Source organism: Equus przewalskii, chromosome 12, assembly GCF_037783145.1.
Source record: "Equus przewalskii isolate Varuska chromosome 12, EquPr2, whole genome shotgun sequence".
Taxonomy (NCBI): domain Eukaryota; kingdom Metazoa; phylum Chordata; class Mammalia; order Perissodactyla; family Equidae; genus Equus; species Equus przewalskii.
In genome coordinates, this window is record NC_091842.1 from 10,079,340 (window position 1) to 10,103,371 (window position 24,032).

The 24,032-nt window shown below is 61.4% G+C and overlaps 2 protein-coding genes across 27 annotated transcripts in view; both read left to right on the top strand.

The window, feature by feature from the left end:
• CUX1 (cut like homeobox 1) overlaps positions 1–4,228 on the top strand; it is a 368,961-nt gene extending 364,733 nt beyond the window's left edge. For all 10 annotated transcript variants that reach the window (XR_011524378.1, XR_011524379.1, XM_070566375.1 and 7 more), the window contains 5 exons: positions 977–1,060; positions 1,696–1,752; positions 2,145–2,225; positions 3,020–3,084; positions 3,329–4,228. Coding sequence is in view for 8 of the 10 variants with exons in the window: in XM_070566375.1 (XP_070422476.1) it covers positions 977–1,060; positions 1,696–1,752; positions 2,145–2,225; positions 3,020–3,084; positions 3,329–3,398 (357 nt within the window). In the remaining 2 variants the exon portion in view is untranslated. The remainder of the gene's footprint in view (positions 1–976; positions 1,061–1,695; positions 1,753–2,144; positions 2,226–3,019; positions 3,085–3,328) is intronic.
• A 1,456-nt stretch (positions 4,229–5,684) lies between these two features.
• Positions 5,685–24,032, top strand: part of SH2B2 (SH2B adaptor protein 2) — an 83,282-nt gene continuing 64,934 nt past the window's right edge. For 3 of the 17 annotated variants that reach the window (XR_011524385.1, XR_011524382.1, XM_070566387.1), the window contains exons 1-4: positions 5,687–5,835; positions 17,475–18,229; positions 21,466–21,567; positions 23,283–23,374. Coding sequence is in view for 11 of the 17 variants with exons in the window: in XM_070566387.1 (XP_070422488.1) it covers positions 5,793–5,835; positions 17,475–18,229; positions 21,466–21,567; positions 23,283–23,374 (992 nt within the window). In the remaining 6 variants the exon portion in view is untranslated. Of the gene's footprint in view, positions 5,836–7,515; positions 7,786–17,474; positions 18,230–21,465; positions 21,568–23,282; positions 23,375–24,032 lie in introns of those variants that run through there. The other 14 variants (XR_011524381.1, XM_070566378.1, XM_070566379.1 and 11 more) reach the window with 10 other exon arrangements.

The following is a 24,032-nucleotide window of genomic DNA, read 5'->3' on the forward strand; positions in this document are numbered from 1 at the left end:
CCCCAGGGCTGTTGAGCGTGCAGGACAGGCCCTGGGGAATCTGTATGTTTTAAACTTACACTAAAAAAAAGAAAAACCATACCAGATGGGGCCGGCCCCATGGCCGAGTGGTTAAGTTTGTGCTCTCCGCTTTGGCAGCCCATGGTTTCACCGGTTCAGATCCTGGGCGCGGACATGGCACCGCTCATCAAGCCATGCTGAGGCGGCATCCCACATGCCACAACTAGAAGGACCCACAACTAAAAATATACAAATATGTACCAGGGGCTTTGGGGAGAAAAAGGAAAAATAAAATCTTTAAAGAAAAACCATACCAGAATTTGGTCCAACACCCCAAAACCAGTCAGGAGGAACCCCCCATTCCATTCCGGGCCGAGGACGGCCGTCTCTGGTTTCTCTCAGCCCCAGTCCTCAAAGGGGACCACCTTGTGCAAGGAAACCCCTTCTGTGACCGTGGGCAGACAGCGGGGGTAGTAGGAGGCGAGAGCGGTGACACTCACAGTGGGTACCTCCCTGGGACAAGACCCTCAGGCACTAGCCCCCCATTCCACTCGTTGAAGCTGTTCTTAGGCCACCAGAGGGCGCCCAGACTCTGTGCAAACTAGCACTACACACCGGGTGGCTGGCTGGGGGGGTCTCTCATCCCTCAGGTGCCTGCCTGGGCCCCACGGCCATCCTGCACACTCCCAGAACCCCCTCTAGACCCACCTCCCTTCACGGGGCCCAGCCCTGTCTGTCTCATACATTCCAGCCCATCTGGGAGACCCTGACCCCATGGGAACCTCTGACCCCGGGCAATGCCCCTGGACAAGTAGCACCAGCCACATTCACGCTGTCACTCTGGGCCCCTTCCCCTGCCCGCATTGTGCTGATGAGGAAACTGAGGCTGCCTTGTGATCCTGCCAGCCTGTGGTCCCTGGGCCCTGGCCTTGCTGTTGGGCCCCGGTGACTGGGTCTGTACTCCTTCCCCACGCAGGGCGGCAGCAGCGATGACACAGAGCTGCGGTACTCGTCCCAGTACGAGGAGCGCCTGGACCCCTTCTCCTCCTTCAGCAAGCGGGTGCGTGGGCCTGGCCTCCGGGCAGAGCAGGGACAGGCGGTGCTCAGCTATGCGCAGGCCACAGGGAAGCTCCAAGAAGCCACCCGCTTGCCTGGCCTCGCCGCCCCTCATTCCCCACTCCACCAGCCCTGGCCTGCTCACTCAGGCCCAGCCTCGCCCTGCACCCCGACATGTACGCCACACTTACCCAACCCCCAGGGCAGACCCCACACCCACTTTGGTGCCACAGAATCCCAGGGTCCACCCCGGACAGGCCCGGAGTGCCAGGAACACCTGTGGATGGCTACGTGAGGGTGTGCGACAGTGAAGGGGTTAACCCCAGGGGCACACTGCGGGGGTAGGCAGATAAGCAAAGAGCTCCCAGTGTTGAGCGACCTGCAGTGGGCCCCCCTCTGGTAGCTCTCCTCACTGACCTCTCAGGCTGTGGAAGCCCTGCCCACGAAGACTTTCCCGAAGGCAGAATGGGCCACCGCAGAGGGCAGGAGCCAGCTGCCACTGGGGGCGCTCACAGATGTTGGGGAGCCGAGGATGTCACAGCTAGTGGGACTGGCACAGGCAGGCCCCTGGCAGCCCCCAGGTTCCCTCTCTGCAGTGAGCCCTTTGAGGTCCTCTCCTCATCGTCCCTCCCCCTCCAGGAGCGGCAGCGGAAGTACCTGAGCCTGAGCCCCTGGGACAAGGCAACGCTCAGCATGGTGAGTGCCCGCCTCTGTGCCCACCTGGGACAGGCTGGAGCCTCTGTCTCCGAGAACCTCGTCCCTGCCCTCCAGCCCAATCTGGAGAAGCCCCACGGACCCCACTGACCCCTCACAGGCCCTGCTAAGGGTGGCTGTGTGACCCAGAGCGGGGTCCCACCCTCTCTGGGACAGCTCCACAGGTAGCACCATTCATGGTAGGTTCTGGAATCATGCACCATTTCTTAGAAGTCCTGCAGCCCAAGCTCTTGGCCTATCAAGTAGAGTGGGAGCCGGCTGGCCGCCCTGCCCTCCCCTGTGCCCTGAGGCCCTCTCTGCAGGAGCCCCAGGTCAGCCCTGCAGGAGCAGGGGAGGCCCGCCCCGCCCCACTGCACACCCTTCTTGCTCCCCAGGGGCGGCTGGTTCTCTCCAACAAGATGGCGCGCACCATCGGCTTCTTCTACACGCTGTTCCTGCACTGCCTGGTCTTCCTGGTGAGTGTCCAGGCAGGTGTCCCCAACCTCCTAGGGCAGCAGGGAGCCTGTTACTGTGGCCTGGCACCCAGGCCAATGCCAAGCCACACCATCTGCTCTTGGCCACTTCTCTCCCCTTCAAGGACCTCAGCCCACCCTGGGGGCAACAAGCCCACCCATCAGGCCCTCTGGCTGGGACAGCAGTCCAGCCACTCTGTGAAAGAGGCCTGGCTGACTATATCTGGGGCCCTGTACTGGAGGGGCTTGGTGGAGGGAAAGGCCACCATGGGAGCCGGAGGCAGACGGAAGGCAGGTCGGACTAACTCCACTATGGGACAGCCAGGTGGGCTGCACAGAGAGGGGACATGGTGAACTGAATGGGTACAGAGGGGCATTCCAGTCAGTGGGCACAGCACATGCAGAGGCCTGGTGATGCCTGCATGTCCACTGAGTCAGGGGAGAGCAGGGGGAAGGGGGTGCCTATGGAAGGCTCTAGCCTCAGGGACCCCAGCAAGGCCACAGTCAAGGTGGCCCCTACATGGCTAGCCTGGGCTCCCACTCTGACCCCAGCGCCCAGTGGGTCCTGGCCCTGCCAGTGGTCCGCCCAGCTGTGTTAGGGATGGTACCTCCGTGTCCAAGCCTGTCTGACCATCTGTGAAACAGGCGGGCACAGGAGCATCTCTAAGGCCCACCGCCCCAGGGCCTGGGCCATGAGAACCTTCATGAGCCAGGAAGCCAGGCCTAACGGCTGTGGGTGGACCACAGGAGTGGCCGTGAGGCAGGACGGGCAGCTCACGGCATCTCTGCCTGGCCAGGTGCTGTACAAGCTGGCATGGAGCGAAAGCATGGAGAGGGACTGTGCCACCTTCTGCGCCAAGAAGTGAGGACACCCACCCCGCCCCACCACAGCCCTGCACTGAGCCCCCCAGCACCATGAGCTCCTCCTTCTGTTCCTTGCCCCCCAGCCCTCCACCATTGCCCCCGCCTCTGTCCACCCCATGGCCCTCTGCCATGCCCACCCCATCACATGGTGCCTGCCCCTGGGAGACCTCCATGTGCCCCACATACACACACATTTCCCTCCTTTTTACACTCAGCCTCAGCCAAGGTTTCTGTGCCCACAGGTTTGCTGATCATCTGCACAAGTTCCACGAGAATGACAATGGGGCGGCGGCTGGTGACCTGTGGCAGTGACGTCCTGGGCCCCCCACATGACAGTGATGGCTGCATTCCCCACCCCTGCTTCTTCAGCTGCTTCTAATGACTTAGACATCCCTGGAGAATCCCCCACAAGAACTGCCCGTGCCCCCTGCCCTGCAGTGCCAGAGGTCCCAGGTCCCCTTGTGCCCCCTTAAGAGAATGTGTCAGCCACATCAGGCCTCCTAGGTCCAGGAACCCCCAAGGCCCAGCCAGGCTGAGCCAAAGGGACCCCTCAGCCTCATCTCAGGCCGCCAATCCCCCCTAGATCCCGCCCACAGCCTGACCTCTAGCCCTGGTGGCAGAGACCTCCCAGCTGTGGTGCTGACTGAGTTCCCACTGACTCTGGCCGTGGTTAATCCCCTTGGCATCTCCTAGACCCCTCTGTGCCAGGCTCTGGGATTCCCTAGGATCCACCACCACCCCAAGAGATGGAGGGCCCTTCTTTGCAGGCCAGCAGGCTTTGAGTCCAGCCTCCCGGCCTGCCTTTGTCACCACCCCTCCCCACCCCAAGAAGAGGGGGAGCCCCAGAGGGCAGGATAGTTTCTATTACCCTCTCCCTGCCCCCAGACCCACTGTGATTTTTGTTTTCTTCTTTAGCAAGATATTCTAGCTTCTAGGAAAGGAATCTCTAGTGAGCCACCGTGCCCCAGGCTCTTCAGACCCAAGGACTGGGCTGAGGCTCCTAGGTGCTTCTCGGCCAAGCAGACCTGGCTGGCGGCCCTCCTAGCATGGCCACCTCGGGGCCACTGCAGATCTCCTAAGTTAGATTTGCGTTTGCATGCTCAGCTTTGCACATTTCAAATAAACACATGGTTGCAGCCACACTGGTGTCCCCCGCTGTGACTCTGGGGCTACGGGAGGCTGGTGGGCGCCTGCGGCAGCACCCCTGGGACCAGGCACTGAACCTTTCAGCTGCTCTGCTGATGTGGGGCATGGCCCCCCGCACACAGAGGTCTTTTCCCCTTTTCCCAGCCCCAGGAATTCCATGAGTGGGTCCAGAGCTCTGCTGAAACCCAAACCCACCATGTCTGAGTTCTCCTGAGCAGACAAGGAACCCAATCAAAAAGAGAAATCCATTCCCTTTTTTAAAAACCACCTGTCAGGGGCCGGCCTGGTGGCGCAGCGGTTAAGTTCACACGTTCCACTTCTCCGTGGCCCAGGGTTCGCCGTTCGGATCCTTGGTGCAGACATGGCACCGCTTGGCATGCCATGCTGTGGTAGGCGTCCCACGTATAAAGTAAAGGAGGATGGGCATGGATGTTAGCTCAGGGCCAGTCTTCCTCAGCAAAAGAGGAGGATTGGCAGCAGTTAGCTCAGAGCTAATCTTCCTCAAAAAGTAAATAAATAAATAAATAAAATTTTTTAAAAATTAAAAATACATAAAAACCACCTGTCAGGGGCCAGCCCCGTGGCCGAGTGGTTAAGTTCACTCGCTCCACTTTGGCGGCCCAGGGTTTCGCCGGTTCAGATCCTAAGTGTGGACATGGCACCACTCATCAAGCCACGCTGAGGCGGCATCCCACATGCCACAAGTAGAAGGACCCACAACTAAAAATACACAACTATGTACCAGGGGGCTTTGGGGAGAAAAAGGAAAAACAATAAAATCTTTAAAAAAGACTTACTTTAGAAAAAAAAAAAAACCACCTGTCAGGCTGCGGTTGAATGTGTGACGTCAGCTCCAGGGGAATCCCAGCTCACCTTTCTGTGTGCCCTGGAGCCACACACTCTGCCCCTTTCCCTTGGGCTCCTGCTTGCCAGGAACCTCAGAGCCAGTGCCCACCAAGCCCCCTGAGTGCCAGCCTTGCATGGGGACGCCCCTGAGCCACAGGTCCCAGGCCACCTGGCCCCCAGCCCAGCCCCACTCCTGTGGGTCCCCTCCCACCCAGACTGAGGGGCTTCCTCTTGGTCTGTGGTGGTCAGTGTTACCCCACTGGCCAGGTGGCCCTGAGGCTGGCCCCACACCCAGCTCCCACCCTGTGGTCCACGAGGTCGGAGCCTCCTGTACTATCCTTGTTCCGTTTGAGTCCTGAACGCTCTAGAGCTTGTGCATCCAGGGGCCTCCCTTTGGACTCCCATCGCCGGCACCCCTCACTGTCTGCCCCGTCAGAACTTCCTCCAAGGTCCCAGAACCTCCTGCCCTCAGGGACCCCAGATGGACCTGTCCTCCCTGACCCTTATTCCTGTCCCCATGACAGAGCTGTTCTTGCCCAATCATGCACCCCCATGCCCCTCTCCCCGACGCCAGCCACTTCCACATCTCCCACCAGTTCCTCCTTGTGGGTCAGAGTTTCGAAGAAGCAGCTGGCTCCTCCTCACTTCCTCCTCCCTGGGGATCAGAGCCATTGTCCTGCCCAGGGCTCCACACCCCAGGACCCTGCCTGGCCAATGACAGCCCCCCAGCGGATCTCAGCCCACTGCTCAGAACAAGGTTAGTCCACTGGGGGCCAGGCTCTCCCATCTCCCAGGAGGGTGGGGGCCACAGCCAGGCCACCCAGTGTAGAGCCTCCCACTCTGCAGGTGGTCACCCTCCAACCCCCCACACTCCCACACTCCTCCCCGCCTCGTTCATAGTCTGGTTCTCAGCCAGACGTCCAGGCTTCTGTGCAGCTCCAGTCGATGGCTGGTCCACGCCGAGGCTTTCATTGTGTGTTCACTGGCCAAGTCCCGTGGAGGGAGCAGCTGGTGTGCGTGTGGAAAGGAAGGGGCTAGGTACCAAGGCCTCGACAAGGCCTGCCCCTGTGGAGGGCAGCCCAGGGCTGGCGGGCAGGCAGTGAGGGCCCAAGGCCAGTCTCCACCTTCACCAACCCACAGCTCCTCTCCTCCACAAGAATGGGATAAAAACCCTTCTTTGCCTGTCCTGCTTCCTGGGAAATTATAAAGGTGAAATGGCTTTGGGAAAGGTTAAAGGGCTGTCTACAAAGGTCAGAGGTCACCGGATGGTGGAGGACAACAGATGGAGGCACTCCCAGCTGGCAAGGAGACCACGGCAGACCACAGAACTGCCAGAGGTGGGGCTACAGAGGGTAAATTTAGTGAGGGCAGTGAAAAGCTGATCGAACAGCCTTTGGGGGTTGAGGGTCTGGGGCAGGGGCAAGAAGGGAGAGGAGGGGAGAAGGAGCTGGCACACCCCGACCTCTCCCCAGGAATAAGCAATAGGTTTGCTCAGGAGCGGCCCCTCCACACTTCTGTGCACACGGATGCCCTTTCGCTTCTCTCGGACCCCTTCCAGGCCTGCTGGAGCCCCCATCTCTTCTGAGAAGCCTTCTGGATCCCCCAGTTCACCAGGGATCACTCCACAGTGCCCAAAAAGGCCGGCAAAAGTCTTTCTTAGCCAGACTGGTCCCTACCCTAACCTATGCCCTGGGTTTGGGGGCTACGGAACCGAGCAGGGGTGAGGACGCCAGGGCTATGTCCCCACATGAGCCCTGTATGACCTCTGAAGATCTCTCGGGGTGGCGTCAGCCTCCTCATCACCGTGAAGGTGGGGAAGTGGGGACCATGCTCAGGTCTTCCCAGCCCTGTAGCCCCGGGGCGGTTTCCGGCACCAGGAGCGCAGGCGGGAGGGGGCGTGGTGCTTGCCCTCGGGATTTATGAGAACCAGACGTCGACTTTCCCCGTTGCGACATCTGGGCCTCCACGAGGCTCTCATTGTCCCCGCGGCGGAGGGTCCGGAAGAGCAGCAGCCCCCGCCAGGCGCTCGTCCCCGAGGGGTGCCCACGCCCCATCCACCCCACCATTCAGGCCACCCACCCGGCCCCACCCGCCGCGCTCCCGGGGCCACCACGCCGGGTCGGGGGACGCCTCCGCGCAGGGGGGTATTCCGGCGCCTGGCCTGGGGCTGGCTCCGCGAGACGCGGCGATCGCGGACCCTCGCCCCAAATGGGGCGCCTCTTGACCAGTTAAGAACCTCTCTGGGCCCCAGGCTTCTGCCGCCCCGCTGCCTCCGTCCAGAGGAAGTGAGCAGCAGCCGCCGGCGCCGCTCGGGCCCGGCGGAGGGCGGGGGGCGCGGCGCGAGGCGGACGAGGGGCGGGGCGAGGGCGGGGCGAGGGGCGGGGCGGGCCGGGGAGGCGCGCGCGGCGCGGGCGGGGGGCGCAAGGGGGAGCGGGCGGGGCGCGCGCGGCGCGGGGCTGGGCTCGGAGCGCGCGGGGCTCGGCCGCTGGGAGAGTCGAGCCGGGGCCGCGCCGGGCCCACGAGGAGCGCACTAGCCTTCGAGGTTGTGGACCAGGGAGGGAGGAGCCGCCGCCGCCGCCGGCTCCCGCCCGGAGGGAGCCCGAACCCGCCCTGGGCCATGAGCCGCCGGACCCGGGAAGCCCGGCCGCGGTCCGGGCAGCGCTCCGCCGGCGCCCCTGCCCGCCCGGCCGCAGCTGCGCGCCTGTAGGTACGGCCTGCTTGTCCTCAGTTCCCTCGTCCCCTCGTCCATCACCCCGGACCCCATCCGTCAGTCCCTAAGGGCGTGCGTGTGTGTGCGCACGGCTGCCCCGGGGAGCGCGGCCGCACGCGTCCTGGTCCGCGCGTGTCGTCTTTGTGTGCGCGGGTGGGAGGGAGCGCGGCGAGGAGATGCGCCCCGGCGGGGATCGGTTGCCAGACCGCCATCCCGGGCCGGGCGGGAGTGGCGGGAGGGGCTGAGCCGCCTCCGGAGCAGCTGCGCCCCCGTCCCCTCCTAGGGCCCAGGCCCCGCGGTTGGGCGAGAACAGCGGGCCCCCCGGAGGAGGGGTCTCTAGCCAGGGCAGAGGCGGGAGCCGGGGTCTCTTCCCTAGGCTGCGGGGGCGAGGGGAGGGCCAACCTGGAATGAGGGTGCTGGCCATGGGAGGGACCCCAGCCAGACCACTGTCAGCGGACCGGCACGCCCTCCATTCTGCCCAGGCCTTCTTTCTCACGGTCACCATTCTCGACCCGCCCACCCCGGGAGCTCTCCGGCAGCCTCCGATAGTGGGGAGGACGCCGAGGGTGCCCGAGAGGCGGGCGCCTTTAAGAAGGGGCGGGTTCGTGCCCTCCATTCAGGCCCTAGGGCCTCGGCCATTGATGAACCTGCGGGCAGCTCAGCGCGGGGCCGGGAGCCTGGCCAGACCCGCGGGCCGAGGCCAGGCCGAGGCAGGGATCCGTCCGGGGCTCCAGCAGCCCACGAAGTGAGGTCTTCAGGGGGAGAAGTCTTCAGTGAGCGGGGCCTCTCAGGAGCCGCACAGGGTGGACCGGGCAGTCTCAGGAGTGACTGTGAACATGGAAAAGGCAAAACTGTGTTCACACTGAGTTGGTGCAGGGGAGCCTCAAAGGCTAACCTGGGGTGACCCCTCTCTCTGCCTTTTGAGCCCCCATTATCTACCCTGTGAAATGGGGATGGTGCTGCCTACCTCCTAGCTGAGTGACCAGCAAGAGTGCCCACCCAACACAGGTCACTGAGCATGGGGTGAGTGAGGACCTCTGGGAGGGCAGCAGGGTGGAGGAGGTGATCTCCCCAAGAGGCTCTGGCTCCCTCTGTTGGGGATGTGGTCTGAACCCCCCTACTTTGCCCTCCACTTTGAACGAATCTTTTTCCGTCCTGGCCTCCTTGCCCCATCCAGGAGGCCACTGTTTGGAGGAGGGACCCAGAACCTTTCAACTCTAGGAACTTTGGGAGAGGTCTGGCGGTGGCACCAAGTGGCTGGTGTGGGTCAGGGCGGTTATGGGGTTCTCAGGGGCAGAGTTTCCCACAAGCTGCTTCCTTCTCCTCACCCCCTCTAGAGGGGGTGAATGATGGTGGGCAAGAGATTCTCATGCCAGGTAATGGAGTGGTTCTAAGTCATCGAATTAATACATATGCTTTTTTGTCACCTTCATTGTGAAAAATCTGTCTAGAGTTTCTAAACTCCTTACTTAGTGGGTCTCCTAGGGAGAACCCCCGCACACACTCCCAAGGGTGGGCCTCCCTAGGAGGTGTCGGAGGTGGGACCCCCACCCAGGTGGAGCCTGGGCCCCCCAGGGCTGAGCATTGGTTTCGAGCTGACTCCTGCCAGGGTAAGGACGTCTTTGCCACTTCTAATGTAGTCTTCACAACAACACTGTGGGTTTGTCACTATTATTATCTCCATCTTGCAGAGAAGGAAACAGATTGAGAGAGGTGAAATGACTTGCCCAAAGTTACTCAGCCAACAAGCCAGGCCTCCAAACCACTTCTCTCTGACAAGAGCCTGGTCCTTACCTGTTGCGCTATCTACCCATCCTGGCTTGTGGGCGCCTCGGGCCTCCTGGCGGCTGTCCCCATGGGATTCTGGTCCAGTCTTGGAGCCTGCCTCGCTTCCTGCTTCTCGCCGTCCATGTGGGACCAGAGGAGCGGTGGCAGCTTTGGAGCCTGGGGAGGTTTCTCTTCCCCCCTCATCTTGTTGGGTCTGTTTTTATGGCTGTGCTCTGTCCCAGGGGAGAGCAGGTGTGACTCCTCAACATCTAGAAGAGGTCTCAGCCCGCACCTGTTGGGCAGCGCGAGGCAGGGCATCAGTATGTGGGAGGCTCCTCTGGGTGAAGCGGGGTTTGGACCCCGTTCTTCAGATATTTCCAACACTCTGTGTGGGTATAACACCCAGCTGGGGGCTCATGGTCTGGTGGAGAAGACAGGCCACAAGCCATGTGGTGTTGTGTGTGGGGGGGGGGGTCCAGGGAGGAGGTAGGGACAGGATAAAGGGGAGCGTTCTCAAGGCCTCCATGGGCTCGGGGCCCCGCCAGCTGCTGGGGCAGAGGAGTAGAGCAGGTGGGGCAATGCCGGGCTGAGTGCTGACACTCCAAGCAGAGGACAAGCAGGGGCTGGAGGAAGAGGGTGTATTGGAGCTTGGATGTGGTGAGTTTGAGGTGCCTGGAGATCGGCCAGGCCGGGAGTTCACTTGCTCTGAGAAAGGCCGAGGGAACTTGACAAGCATCCTCAGTACCCAGAGTTCCAGCGTGCTCAGAACTGAGGGGAGGCGCTGGAGGGCTCAGTTAGGGGTCACCAGCATGTGTGTCATGAAAAAGTCAGAAGGCAGACTGGTGGGCTGAGTGGTGGGGGTCGAGGGGGCTGTCTTGCAGGTTTCAGGGGCTGGGCCAAGGGCCAGAGCTATCTGGGAGGGCTGTGAATCAGAGCCTAGGTGAGATCCATGAGACTGGGAGAGAGGGGGAGACCTCGAGGCTCAGGCCAAGGCTGAAGAGGGGTGCCTCTGCTCTGCAACCCCAGGAGGGCAGGGCCAGAGCGCCTAAAGCCATCCCCGCCTGCTCTCCACCTACAGCGCCTGTCCAGGAACTGTCCAGCACCAGGTGCTCCTGAAGGAGGATGGGCTTCCCTCAGAAGCCCCTGGGCCCTGGTGTAGCTTATGGTCCTGGGCCCTACTCCTTGCTCAGCTAACATGTGCTTCCTGCAGGGCCCAGCTTTGGGTTCCCCTGCCCTCCAGCCTGTCAGAATGCCCCCTTCTCTGAGGGTAGGCATCTCCTTTCCCGAAGCAGGACTTGGGTCCCCCACTGTGCCCTCAGAGTGAGAGCTCCCCAGGGACAGGGCCCTGTTGGGAGCATCGTGTGCTACAGAAAGGGACAGATCTGAACTTGGCTCCACGCTCTCCTCTCACCCATTCTGTGGCCCTTGACCCACCCACCTGCCTCCTGACAGGTAGCAGACAACCAGTAGAAATCCAGTGAGTGACGAGCCCCTCGCCTCCCTGGCCCGAAACCCATTCCCTCATCTGTGCAATGGGAGAATCCTCTCTTCCTGGCAGGGAAGATGTGAGGGAGAAGGGCTTTAAACAGGGGCATAGCCCATTTGGATGTGGGTCCTAGAAAGAATACCTTGGCCACACTATGGAGCATGAATTTGTTGGAGGTTGGAGCAACAGTGGGAAACAGGCTGAGGAGGAGACCTCTGCAGCCATCTGCCCAGAGCAGAGGGGAAAAAAAAGGAAACGGATGCAAGACATTTAGGAAGTAGAAGCAGAAGAGCTTTGATTTTTAAACAATTCACTTATTTCATCCTCATGACAGCCCTTTGAAGTCAGTGCTGTTATTACCCTCCGTTTGAACAGGTGAGGAAACTGAGGGCCCAGGAGCCCAAGTCACTTACCCACCGTCACATAGCCAGGAAGCAGAGGAGCTGGGATTCAAACCCGGATGGCCTGGCTCCAGATCTCAGGTTTTGAACCACTCCCCTGTCCCAACGTGTCGAATGACCAGATGTGGAGTGTGATGGGAGCAGCTGTGGGGTGCAGCTATGGGGCCCCCTATGATGGGGAGTCTGCAGGGCCCAGAGCCAGCAGGGCTTGTCAAGGTTGGGGGCATCAGTGAAAGCTAGGGGGCTCAGCAGAAGAGTTGCCACCCTCCCACAGTGTCAGAGGCTGGGAGTTGTGTGAAAGGCATGAAGGTGTGCTGGGCACAGGGCTGCTGTACCATCTTTAACAGCTGCCTTCCAGCAATGCTCCTCGGCACAGGCCTTGGGCCATGAAGCAATGTGAGTACAAGAGCAGGATGGTCCCACTTTACAGCTATGGAAACTGATGCTCAGAAAAGCCAGGACCACCTGAGTGCCCCACCTCCCCACAATCATACAGCGGCAGCATCCCAAGGGCTCTTGATGTGCACCTGTCACTAGTTAGAGCTCCCTCCCATACCCACTCTGCAGCAAAGTCCCAGCAGGTTCAAGGGTGTGAAGACCAGAAGCCATGCCCACTTCTGCCTTCTGCCAGGGTCATGGTTTGCACAGATATTCTGGTTGGGAGGGGTCGGGGAATTCCAGCCACACCCCACTCTTGCAGGAACCTTGGTTCAGAGCCTGCCCTGTGGGGAGACTTTCTGGGGGTGGGGTGAGGTGGGGAGTAGACTTGAGAACCAATGCCCAAGGACCCAAAAGTGAAAGAGAATGTGCCCTGTGTGCTGTCTGCCTCCATCTGCAGGGTAGAAGACTCAGGCAGCCAGCAGGCAGAGGTATCCTGGCTGAAGGACCGGGCTGCCCGGAGGTTGCCTCTGTCCTACAGGGGGAGGGGTGCAGAGAGAGGGCTGGAGGAGACTGTCCCACAGAGGCCAGGAGAGCAGCTGGAGGAACAGCAGGGTGGAGGATGGAAAGAGCCTTCACTGTAAAGTGCAGCGTTGAGTGGGCCGGGCCAGGCCAGTGGTCCTGAGAAGCCCAGAGGAGAGGACTCCGTGGGCATGATTGGGGCTGGCTTCCTTGAAGACAGGGAAGAGTATCTGGCATTCCTCTGAACCCCGTGATGAGTAAGGGTGCAGAAGAAGGGCGGGGCATTTTGGTGAAAGATGCTGCCCAGGGGCAGCCTGGCGGGGCAGGCTTCAGGGTACTGTGGCTAGTTGGCACTGTGGGGCCTCCTTCCATTCCCTGGGGTCACTTGTCTCCTGTGGTGGGGAGGCCGGCTCCAGCTGGGGCTCCCCAGGCCGCTGCCCACTGTGTGGTGGATCGATTGGTCACTCCTTGGCCCATTAGAGGGGGTGGCTGGGCAGCCTCATCAATATTTTAAGGAATGACCTGGCCGTGGGGTCCGGAACTGTGTGCCAGCAGGGCTGACAACTGGCTTTTTTTCTTTTCCAATTGTCAGCGCTATTTTTACCACCGGAAGGCCAGCCGCCCCCTCTCTCAGGCGTCTAACCGGGTGGGGGTGGGGGGTTCTCCCGACTGGGTTCCTGGCAGAGGGGATAGGAGAGTCTGTGGCTTGGAAAGGCAACAGGAAGGGACTCGATTAGGCTTCCCCTGCCCTCCTCATCCCCTGCCCCACCTCCCTGAAGCCCTATTCCATCCACCTGGGCCCTGGCTAGATGGGAGAAAAAAAACATTTTGCCAGGAGGAGAAGCCAGACAGCCCAGCTGAGCCTCGAAAAACCCCAGGGTGATGAATTAAGGAAGAGTGGCCTGCCCACCCAGGGCCCTGGGGAGCCAGCACCTGATCCCCGGACCCGGGTGGGCTCCCTTTATCTACAGGCCCGGTCCTCATAGAAGCCTGTGAAGGTGAGAGGCAATCACTTGCCTACCCGTGGTCCCAGTGGGGTGACAGTGGGACCCCGGTCTTCAGTGTCCAAGGGCCGTGACAGTCAGGGACCCCTAGAAGCCACTGCTCCAGCCCCACATTTTTTTGATAAGAAGGCAAGGCAGAGCACAGATTTCCCACTGCCCAAGCAGACGCTGTCCCGCAGGACACTGACTCAGCAGGTCTTCTCTTGCTCCCTGGGGCTGTAGTAGGAGGAGCTGGGACCCTGCCCACAGAAGCAAGAGGGCCAAGGACCACAGGGACTGTGAGAGCTCAGGGAGGGAGGGCGTGTAGGGGGAAGAATTCCTGGAAGAAGAGAGGGTTTTACACAGTTTCAAGGCCAAGTAGAATTTGAACAATGGCATGCGCTGCATAATGACATGTCGGTCAACAAGGACTACATATACGACGGTGGTCCCCTGAGATCAGTACCATGTAGCCTAGGTGTGTAATGGGCTATCCCATCTATGTTTGTGTAAGTGCACGCTATGACGTTCACACCACGATGAAACCGCCTAACGACGCATTTCTCAGAATGCATCCCGGTCGTCAAGTGACGTGCAACTGTACCGGGCAGAGTGAGGAAGGCAGTCCAGGCAGGAGAGGAGGACACAGGGAAAGACTGAGGTGGGAGTTCCCAAGGAATCCCTGGCGGAGGGAGAGCCCGAGCCAGCTGGATTCAACTCAGAAAACTTCCAGGCCAGTCCGGACAGTGGGGGCTGGGTAACTTTATCCACCCTGCTTCTGGTACCTCGGGGTTCCCCTCCCTCTAAAGCCGAGCCCTCTTCCCTGTGCCTTGGAGCCCCCCCTTCGCAGAGACCCATGTCTGGGCCTCAGTCTCCCCATCTGTAACTAGATGTGGGGCTCCCTGCGGGCTCTGCTGCTTGCAACTTTTATCTCTGGCTGCTCAACCCCTGCAACACAGAAGTTCTGGCTGGACCCAGGGGACACCAAGGGCTGCTGTGCTGGGCATCAGACCCATAGGCCCCTGGCCAGCCAGCAAGCGTGGGTGGGAGAGGTGAAAGCAGGCCCAGCCTCCCAGGGCCTCCGAGGCCAGCTCCTGCCTGGGACCTGGCCACAGCCACCATACCCTTGGCAGATTCCTCTGAGTGGCACCCCTACCCCAGTGAGAGTGAGCTGGGACCTCCCTGTGAGAGCCTCTCTCCAGGGCCCTGTCCCTCCACTCTGCCCCTCCTCCCTGCCAGGGATATTCCCAGCCTGCAAGAAGAGTGGAGGGGATGGGGGTTGATCCCTGAAGATGCAGCACGGGGACCAACTTCCTCCCTCTTCCCATCTGCCCCGTGTGGGGGCATAATTATGTCAAACAGAGGCGTCCACATTTCATGCTTGCTCCCGTGCTGGCCCTTCCCAGGCTGCCATGTCACCCGGTCTTACCTTCCTGGTGGTCCCAGTGGTCCATGGGGAGCACTGCCCTGCTGAGTAAATGGATGGGCTTGGAGCACACAGACAGGGCCTCCTGGCGTTAGCTGCAGGGCTTCTCCCTGACTCTCACCCCCCAAAATGCGCCCTGTCCGCAGGTCAGGCCACAGCTGCGGCTCTCCACCTTCCCTGGAGGCCTCGGTGGTGGTGGCACGTGCGTTCCTGCCTCCACCCCACTCCTGGCATGTGACTCAGGGCTGCCTTCTGCCCCCAAAGGGTGCCTATGCCAGATGGGGACTCAGACATGGAAACGGACACCTGGAATACCCTGCAGTTGGCCCCTTGCTAGAGGGATGGACAGGAGGGGACTGTGGGAGCTCAGAGGAGACACTCATGCCACCTGGGCAGGGGAGGCATGGAGAGGTCGGGGAAGGCTTCCTGGAGGAAGAGGCCCTTGGATTAATTATTGAAGGATGAGTAGGAGTTAGCCAGATGGAGAAAGGAGGAAGAGCAGGGCAGGAAAAAGGCCCAGCATGAGCCACGCTCATGGGTGCCTCAGCCTCCCTTCTCCCAGCCCCGCCCCCCATGTCCTGACAAGTCTTCCTCCAAGTTGTTGCTCACGCCTGCAGTGAGGTCACTCTGCAGCCTCCATACGGGCCCCGCCTCCCCTAGGAAACCTTCTTAACTCCCTGCTCCCCTCACCCCCAATACCAGGGCAGGAGTCTCCGAGGAGACCTGCTGGTTTGCAGAACTGTCCTCTGTGCTTAGTGGCCTCATCAAGTGGCCCCTTTCCTCCCTGGGCTGTCCTGTGGTTATTGACTGCAGATCATGGCGAGGCTGCCCCAAGGTGAGAGGGAATTCCCACGGTGCCCTGTGGCCCAGAGGCCCCACGGATGATCTCACAGAAGTGGGGCAGCTATTTTTACCGGCGTTTAATTACAGAGTTGGGATCCCAGGTCAGAGATGAGATGGTGCTTCCAGGGGCTGTGAGGGGAGGGCCATGCCAGGAGATGGGGGGGGCTCCTGGGAGGGCAGGCGGCGGCGTGACCCTGCTCTCAGTGCCCCTAATGCTAGACAGGCCCCCTCAGATAGGGGCTCCCCAGGGCAGGGCCTAACCACATCACCCCACTTATTCTCCCCGCGTGATTTTCACCCTGGCCCGGGAGGCAGGGGGGATGCATAAAGCCAATGGGCTGGGCCTGCGCCCCAGGGCTGATGCCATCTTAGGGAGGAGGAGGCAAGGCCCCCAAATGACTGGACACACACCCTATAGTTTGATGATCCAGGGTGATCAAGGACGGAGGGCCCTGGGAAGAGAAGGAGGCAGCTGGGTGAGGGGATGGCTGGGATTCTGGAGTGGGGCCTCTTCAGGAAGGTGGGATTGGATGGGAGGTCTGGAGGGGCAGGAGGGCAGGAGGCGGGAACACAAGTAGAGCGGGCAGGCCGAGAAGTCTGAGGAGCAGCACCTTCCATGCCAGGAGGACAAATTGGTCATACTGGATCCATACCGGGAGGTGACCCCTAGGCCTGGAGTCAGGGCAAGAATCCCAGGCCCGTCACTCACAAGCTGTGAGTTCTCAGGCCCCAAGTGAGGGCTTAGGCACCGACGGCTGTGACACACCTGGGGTGCTGAACACATTCATTTCTTCATTTATTCATTCAGTGTTTACTGATCACCTGCCATGTGCCCAGCATGGGGGACACAGCCACTTAGAAGACTCAAAATCCCTGCCTTGTGGAGCTGGCATTCTCAGGGGAAGGGTGCGGTGGGGTGTTGGGGTAGGACAACACAACCAAGTGAGTGAATAAATGGTATGTCAGGTGGGGCTGCCTGCACTGCTGGAGCAGGAGGATTTCTTATTCTCAGTAGGGTGGTGGTCAAGAAAGGCTATCGGAAACCGGAAGGAAATGAGAGAGTATGGGAAAAGAACATTCCAGGCAAGGGCAAGAGAGAAGGGCAAGTGCAAAGGCCCTGGGGTGGGACCCAGCTGCAGCCAGAGCAGAGTGGGCAAGGAGAAGAGTGGCAGGAGATAAGCTCAGAGAGGTAAATGGAGGCAGACCAGGTGAGGCCTTGGGGGCCATCGGTAGGACTCTGGCTCTTACGCTGAGTGGAATGGGAGCCATTGCAAGATTTTGAGCAGAAGAGGAACTGATCTGTCTTATGTTTTAAAAATGATGACTGGGTTCCTGGGTGGAGAACAGACCATAGAGGGGTGAGGTCAGGTTTCCGGGGCCCAGTGGAGAGGCTGCTAAAGGAGTGAAAGCAAGAGAAGGGGTTCTGAGGGTCCCTGGACAGCAGCCTGGACCAGGAGGAGGGGGGCAGGGGTTGGGCTCTTGGCGTATTTCACAGACAGAGCCATGAGCATTGCACATGACTTCTTCCTGTGCACCAGGCTGTGGGGGTCCTCAGAAGTTACCTAGGAAAGCATGGGGACCCCACTTCAAGGCACCTGTCGTCCCAGCGTCCTTGGCCAGCCCCAGGAATGACCTCGGGGTTCCCTGAGGCTGCTGTTTGAAGAAGGGGCTCCCCTCTTGCAGACACTGCTTCGGCCTCCCTGGCTGTCCTCTTCACACGCTGGCGCTGCTCCGAATGGCTGCATGTTGTAGCCGCCGCCCACCACACTCATGCAGACACACACAGCCCCAGGGAGCCCTGGGGGAGCTAGCCACGGTGGGGGGACAGGGGCGCTCTGATCAGACGTCAGAAGCTCACTCCGCGCCCTTCTCGCCTGCAGCCGCAGGGGGCTGCGATGGGACGGGAGCCATGAATGGTGCCGCCCCAGGCCCCGCCGCCGCCGCCGCCCCGGTCCCGGTCCCGGTCCCGGTCCCGGACTGGCGGCAGTTCTGCGAGCTGCACGCGCAGGCGGCCGCCGTGGATTTTGCGCACAAGTTCTGCCGCTTCCTGCGCGACAACCCGGCCTACGACACGCCCGACGCTGGAGCCTCCTTCTCCCGCCACTTTGCCGCCAACTTCCTGGACGTCTTCGGCGAGGAGGTGCGCCGCGTGCTGGTGGCCGCGCCGGCGTCCCCCGGGGCCATGGAGCCCGAGGCGGCGGGGCCCCCGGCGCTCAAGGCGGCGGCGTACGGCCACTCGCGGAGCTCGGAGGACGTGTCGGCGCACGCGGCGGCCAAGGCCCGCGTCCGCAAGGGCTTCTCGCTGCGCAACATGAGCCTGTGCGTGATGGACGGCGTGCGCGACATGTGGCACCGGCGCGCCTCGCCCGAGCCCGACGTGGGGGCCGCCCCGCGGGCCGCCGAGCCCCCGGCCGAGCCGCGTGACAAGTGGACGCGGCGCCTGCGGCTGTCGCGGACGCTGGCGGCCAAGGTGGAGCTGGTGGACATCCAGCGCGAGGGCGCGCTGCGCTTCATGGTGGCCGACGACGCGGCCGCGGGCCCCGGGGGCACCGCGCAGTGGCAGAAGTGCCGCCTGCTGCTGCGCAGAGCCGTGGCCGGTGAGCGCTTCCGCCTCGAGTTCTTCGTGCCACCCAAGGTGAGCGCCAACCCCCACCCTGGGTGACGGCGGAGGGGCGTGGGCAGGGGCTTTGGGGACCGCACTGCCTGGTCTGGTTGGCGGGACGGAGTATTCAGTGTCAGGAACCTGGGATGTAGGCCCCACTCTGCCTTTCCAACAAATGACCTCTCAAGCTCTCTTTCCCTGCCTGCCAGGTGTGGGAAGGACTCTCTGGCTGCAGGAGGGGTTCCGGGGTACTGTTCTTGGTGATGGGAGAGAACCTGGCTGCCTGCCTCCCTCTTCCGCTCCTGGGGCCTCTGGGTGGCTGGAGCCTTCCAGAGAGGAGGCCTTTGGGGATGGGGCAGGGAGCGACAGTGGCACACTCAGAGAGGCCCCCCTCGCCCAGAGGTCTGCAGCTGGCTCCGTGGAATCTGCTGGTCTCCAGCTTGGCCGCCAGGCCAAAGCCAAGCCCCTACCTGGTTGGCCCTTTTCTGACCCGGGTTTCAAACGCTAGGTTTCTAGCTGTCACCAGCATTGCTGCTCACCTGAGTGCACCGTTCCCACCCTTGCCCTGGGGGCAGCTTTGGGTCTCATCCAGGACAGCAAACCTGCCTTGTCTGGAAAGTGGGAGTACGTGTAATAACAGTGCTCGCTTTCCTAGAGCCCACTGCATGTCAGGCCCTCAGTCTGGGAGACAGGCTCATGGTCTCAGTGTCCAGCAAGGTAAGTGTCGTGGTCCCCAGGTCACAGAAGAGAAAACAAACGAATACTCAGAGAGGGAGTGTGGCCTGCCCAAAGTCACACGGCTGGTAGGTGGCAGAGCTGGGCTAATTTTACCCACCACCCTGGTGGTCCTGGGAATGAAAGGAGCGTGGAGGTGGGAGCTCCTTGTACACTGGGAGGCTGGGAAAGGTGGGAGGTTGTGCTGGCGCAGCAGCCAGCAGCACCCCCAGGAACCACCCAGGGCTCCACCCACCTCTGGGCCCACTCTGTCCCCAGGTGCCTTCAGCCATCCTGAGTCTCTGCTCTTTCTCCATCTCCCAGGCTGTCAGGACCCTGGGTCCTCCTCCTGTCCTCTCTCTGGAGGTGCAGGGTATGGGCTCCCCAAGGCTGGATGCCCATGAGCCCCACCATGAGAGGTGACTTCCCAGGGACACACTTTACTCTCTGAAGAGCTTTCTCTCCAAGTCTCAGGACCTGCAGACTTCCCAAGGGCGGAATGTGCCCCCACCTTTAGGTCCCTGAGAGGAATCATAGAGCACGAAGCCCAACTCCACCGCTTGTCACACAGGGAGCCCAAGGCCCAGGGAGGGCTGGGGAGTAGGATGGACTTTGTCCAGGGTCACCCAGAGGTCAGAGGCACAGGCCTAGGGCTTCACCGCCTCGCCTGCCTCTGGGCCCTGAATGACAGTCGCAGCTGCGGGGCTGTAAATAGCTGCGTCGCTGCCCTCCGGGGAGGGAATGCAGCAGCTGGTGCCTTCTCCCTTAGTCCCTCCCGGCCACCATTCACCCCTGGCAGAGGGCAGAGCTCTTGAGGGGCCACTTTCCCAACCTCTGAGGAAGGCGGGTGCGTTCCTTCCCGTGATCTAGCCTCAGACCCCCCTTTTGTCATGCAAATGTCTGAATTCAGGAGTGAGTCCCTGTGGGAAGGTGGCTCCTACCACAGCAAGGGCTCCTGGTGAGTTTCCCAAATGTGCTGGGTCCCAGGGTGAGCAAGCCCCCAAGGCACCCCTGCTGACACCCCCACTACCTTTTAGCCGCCTTCTCCCACCCACAGTCCACGTCTCCTCTTGCCCCTGGAGGCAGAGCTGCATTCTTGGAGCTGACAGGAGCTTGGGGTCTGCAGCTCAGGGGCTCTTTCCTTGGGGTCCTCAGACTTCCCTCTCACACAGCCCCATGAGTCAGGTCTCCAGCCTTCTGCCCCCTCATCCTGCAGGAAGAGTCTCCTGGACCCCAGGTCCCCTCATAGCCCTGTGCCAGACCAGCCCTGGGGACCCTTTGCCATTGGGGAGCCACCAGGAGGCTGGCATTTGCAGGACTGGATGGTAACAATGGGGTGAACACTAGGTGCTGTGGGGCCATAGGCGGTTTTGGAAGCACGAGTTGTGTGAGCAAAGGCCTGGAGTCTGAAACAACCCGATGGTTCTGTCCAGGGAAGTGGGAGCAGTGGGGTGTGGCTGGAGCAGGGTGAAGGCAGTGGGGCCAGGTCACGCAGGCCTTAAACGCCGGGCAGAGGGACCAGCGCCTGTGGCCAGCGGGAGCCCGGCCGAAGCCCAGTCCAGGCCTGCCCTGTGGACCCCTCTCAGCTCCACCCACTCCAGGACTGTGGCCCCTGCCCCAGGGGCTGGTGTGATGGCCTGCCAAGGTCAGCCGAGCCCCTCGGTCACGGCTCCAAGCCCAGCCCTGCGCCCACTGGATGGCAGCCAGTGCTGCCAGGAATTCCCATCCGCCTGCCCACCCGACGTGTGGCCCTTCCCTTTCCTCCTGAGAAAGTCCCTGTCCCAGAGCCCAAGCCCTGCCGGGAATCTCAGTCTCAAGCCAGCCCTGGTTGGGGGGAGTGGGGGGGGGCCCTCGGACCATGGCCAGGAGCTTTGGGGCAGAATGGGAGGGCCAGGCGCATGGTGCCCCCCCTGGAGCCCTGACAGCTCACCCTGGTTAAACCCCACGCTAGGCCCTTTTCCTCCACCTGGAGACATGTCCCTGCCTGGCTCCAGGAGCCCCATTCTGAGTCGGGGGCTCCAGAGCTGAGCTCTGGAAAGTCTGGTCTAAAGGAGGAGACCAGCATTTTTCTTTTAAATGCACTAGAATAGACTAGAAAATACCATACTCCATCACACACAGTCAGGGTAAATATTGTCAGGTGAAACCCTTGTTTCAGAGATATTTTTGCCTATGTGTGTACTGGGTCACAAGGTCAGATGTATTTCTTACTATGGGTCAAGGTCAACAATGTGAAACCCAGAGATCTGGTGGGTGCCCTGGGCAGAAAGGCAGCCTGGGCGGAGTTCAGCCCTCAGGGCTTACAGGTGGGAGATCCAGATGTTAGTGCCAGCTCTGTCCCCGAATTGCTGTGTGACTTTATGGGGAGGTCCCTTTGTTTCCCAGAAACTCCCTCAGCTTACCCATCTGTGAAATGGGGATTGGAACACCTCCAGGCCTGAGCTGCATGGCGTTCTGGGCTGAGGGCTGCTCTGACCTCTGGGAGGAGGGGAGGGGAGAGGGTTTCAGGAGGCCCTGGGGCCTCTCTCTCACTGCCCCTTCCTCTGGCCCCCCAGGCCTCCAAGCCCAAGGTCAGCATCCCTCTCTCGGCCATCATCGAGGTCCGCACCACGATGCCCCTGGAGATGCCAGAGAAGGACAACACGTTCGTGCTCAAGGTGAGCCCCACCCCGGGCCCCGCAGATCCTCTGGCTGCCCCAGGCCACCTCCCTCACGGTGGCACAGCTTGAGGTCACTGTAGGGGGTGTGAGGGTAAGGGGTAAGGGCGGTGGGGAGGGAGCCCTGATGGGGGACCAGGACCCTCAACAGATATCTAGCACATAGCTAGGTTTTCCATCTGGACTTAGTCTCTAAAGCCAAGTGCCCAGGTGTCCCCACCCCCTGGGCCTCTGTTCCCATTTCCTCCTGGGCCTGGGTGAAGGTCTTCTGGGTTTCACTTCCTCCCCTCCCTTCCCCCACCGCGGCCAATACACGCCCACTACCCACCCCCCGGGTGGGAACGGTCACCAGCCTGCAGCAGGTATGCAAATGTTCCTGTCATAGGGTACTGGAGTGTGGGAACCCGCCTGGTCCCACAGAGGGCACAAAAACGCAGAGGGTGGGCGGCCAGGCACCCTGGTGGGTCTGGGGGCAGCTCGTCCTTTTCCCAGGCCCCATGTCACCGGGGTGGCCTCCTCGGGTTGCTGAGGACACGGCTCCAGGCTGCCAGGGCTGTCGCCCTGGGCCTCCTCAAAGGATTAGAGGGTGTTCGTGAGGCCAAGTCCTCAAGGAGGCCTGGCCTTGTTCCGCCCACCCAAAGCTACACGGAGCCCCCACCCTCCCCTCCAGGCTCCTGGCTGGGCTTATGTTTTTACCCATCCCTATTTGCTTAGTCACGAACTCCCTTATTTATTTAGCAAACATTTGCCAACCCCATACCCTGAGTCACCCCAGGCTGGGAGCTGGGGACACAGCCCCTCCCTGCCTGGCATTCTTATCTGCCGGGCAAGACAGGTCCACAGCCTCACCCCCCACTCTGCTGCTGCTCATGCTTAGCAACCCTGAGGCAGAGGGTTCACCTGCTGGCCCACTCCAGGCCTCAGTTTCCCCATCTGTTCAGAGAGGGGTTGAAGGCGGTCCCTGCATTTTAACTGAGGGACACACAGGAAACTGAGAGCACAGGACCTTGGCTTCACAGAGACCTGGGTCAGGTCCCAGCGCTGCTGCTGAGTGCTGCTGTGACTTGGAGCAAGTTACTTGACCTCTCTGACCCTGTCTTTTCATCTGTACCATGGGGAATACATGTCGCCTCCCTCACAGGGCTGCTGAGAGGAGGTCATCAGACAACGTTTGTGGAGGGTGCCGCTCGGCCTGGCCCACAGCAGGGGCTGCCTCCTCTCTTCCCTTCTGGAGGCTGTTTATCCCAGGGCGTGGCCACAGAAGTGGCGTTCCAGGCACAAAGGTGTGGGAGTCCCTCACCTCAGTGTGCCGGGCCAGCGGGCCCCTCAGTTGACTTGACGGTTGTGGTACCCGGGCATGGGTTGGGGATGCTGGGCCACCCATCGCTTCCCCAGCCAACATGGCCGCCTCAGAAGCTGCACCTCCAGGGCCTGAGGACCTGAGGTCCACGGGGCTGGACGTCATCCCCAGTGATCCCCAGTGGTAGGCCTGGGAGGGTGGGACTGCTGAGAAGATGGGCTGCCACTCCACCCTGGGAGCCTGGCCTAGGCTTGGGGTGGTGCCTGATGGTGACCCCACTGTCCTCAGGGCTGCTCACCCTAGTGAGATGCCGACGGGGAATGGGGCTGAGCCATTTCTCCTGGGGTCCGGAGCCCCCTGCTGAGGGTAGAGGAAGTCAGGGTGCTGACTGATCTGGACTGGCCACCCCCTCCAGGTGGAGAACGGAGCAGAGTACATCCTGGAGACCATCGACTCCCTGCAGAAGCACTCATGGGTGGCTGACATCCAGGGCTGCGTGGATCCCGGGTGAGTGCCCAAGCCACCCTAGCATGGGTGGCCGAGGTGGGGGCCGGACTGGGGTGTGCCCTTGGCCCAGCCTTCACAGGGAGCAGCCTTCCGGTGAGGGCAGGAGCTGAGCTCGAGAAATGGACTTGTCTCATGACAATCCTATGCAAGTCGGTGCTGGCCAGGATCAGCCGTACCCCCACCCCCACCCTCACCCCAGCAGGCTCTGAGGCCCGCTCTGCAGGGCCAGGGCCTGGGGACCTGGAAGGAAATCGGACCAAGTCTTGTCCTCACCCAAGGGGAGCCTGAGATCACTAAGAGTTAGCCAGTGATGGGGAGAGCCTGAGAGGCCGGGCATGGACCAACAGAGGGGAGACCCCTTGCCCAGCCCTGGAGCTCAGAGACGGTCTGTGGGTAGAAGTGCTCGCTGTCTCCGAGGCTTAAAGAAAGAGTGGGCCTGAGCCAGCAGAGAGGGTTGTGGCTGTGGGAGGGCAGAGAGAACAGCCCAGCCAAAGGTATGGAGGCGTGCCAGAATTTGGGACTCACAGGGGACGTCAAGGCCTTCGGGTAGCTAGAATTAGGGCTGGTGAGGAGGGGACTCCATGAGAGCCCAGGAAGATGGTAGGTCGGGGGCAGTGGGGAGCCATGGTTAGTAATAAGCAGAGGGCAGCCAGGGTCA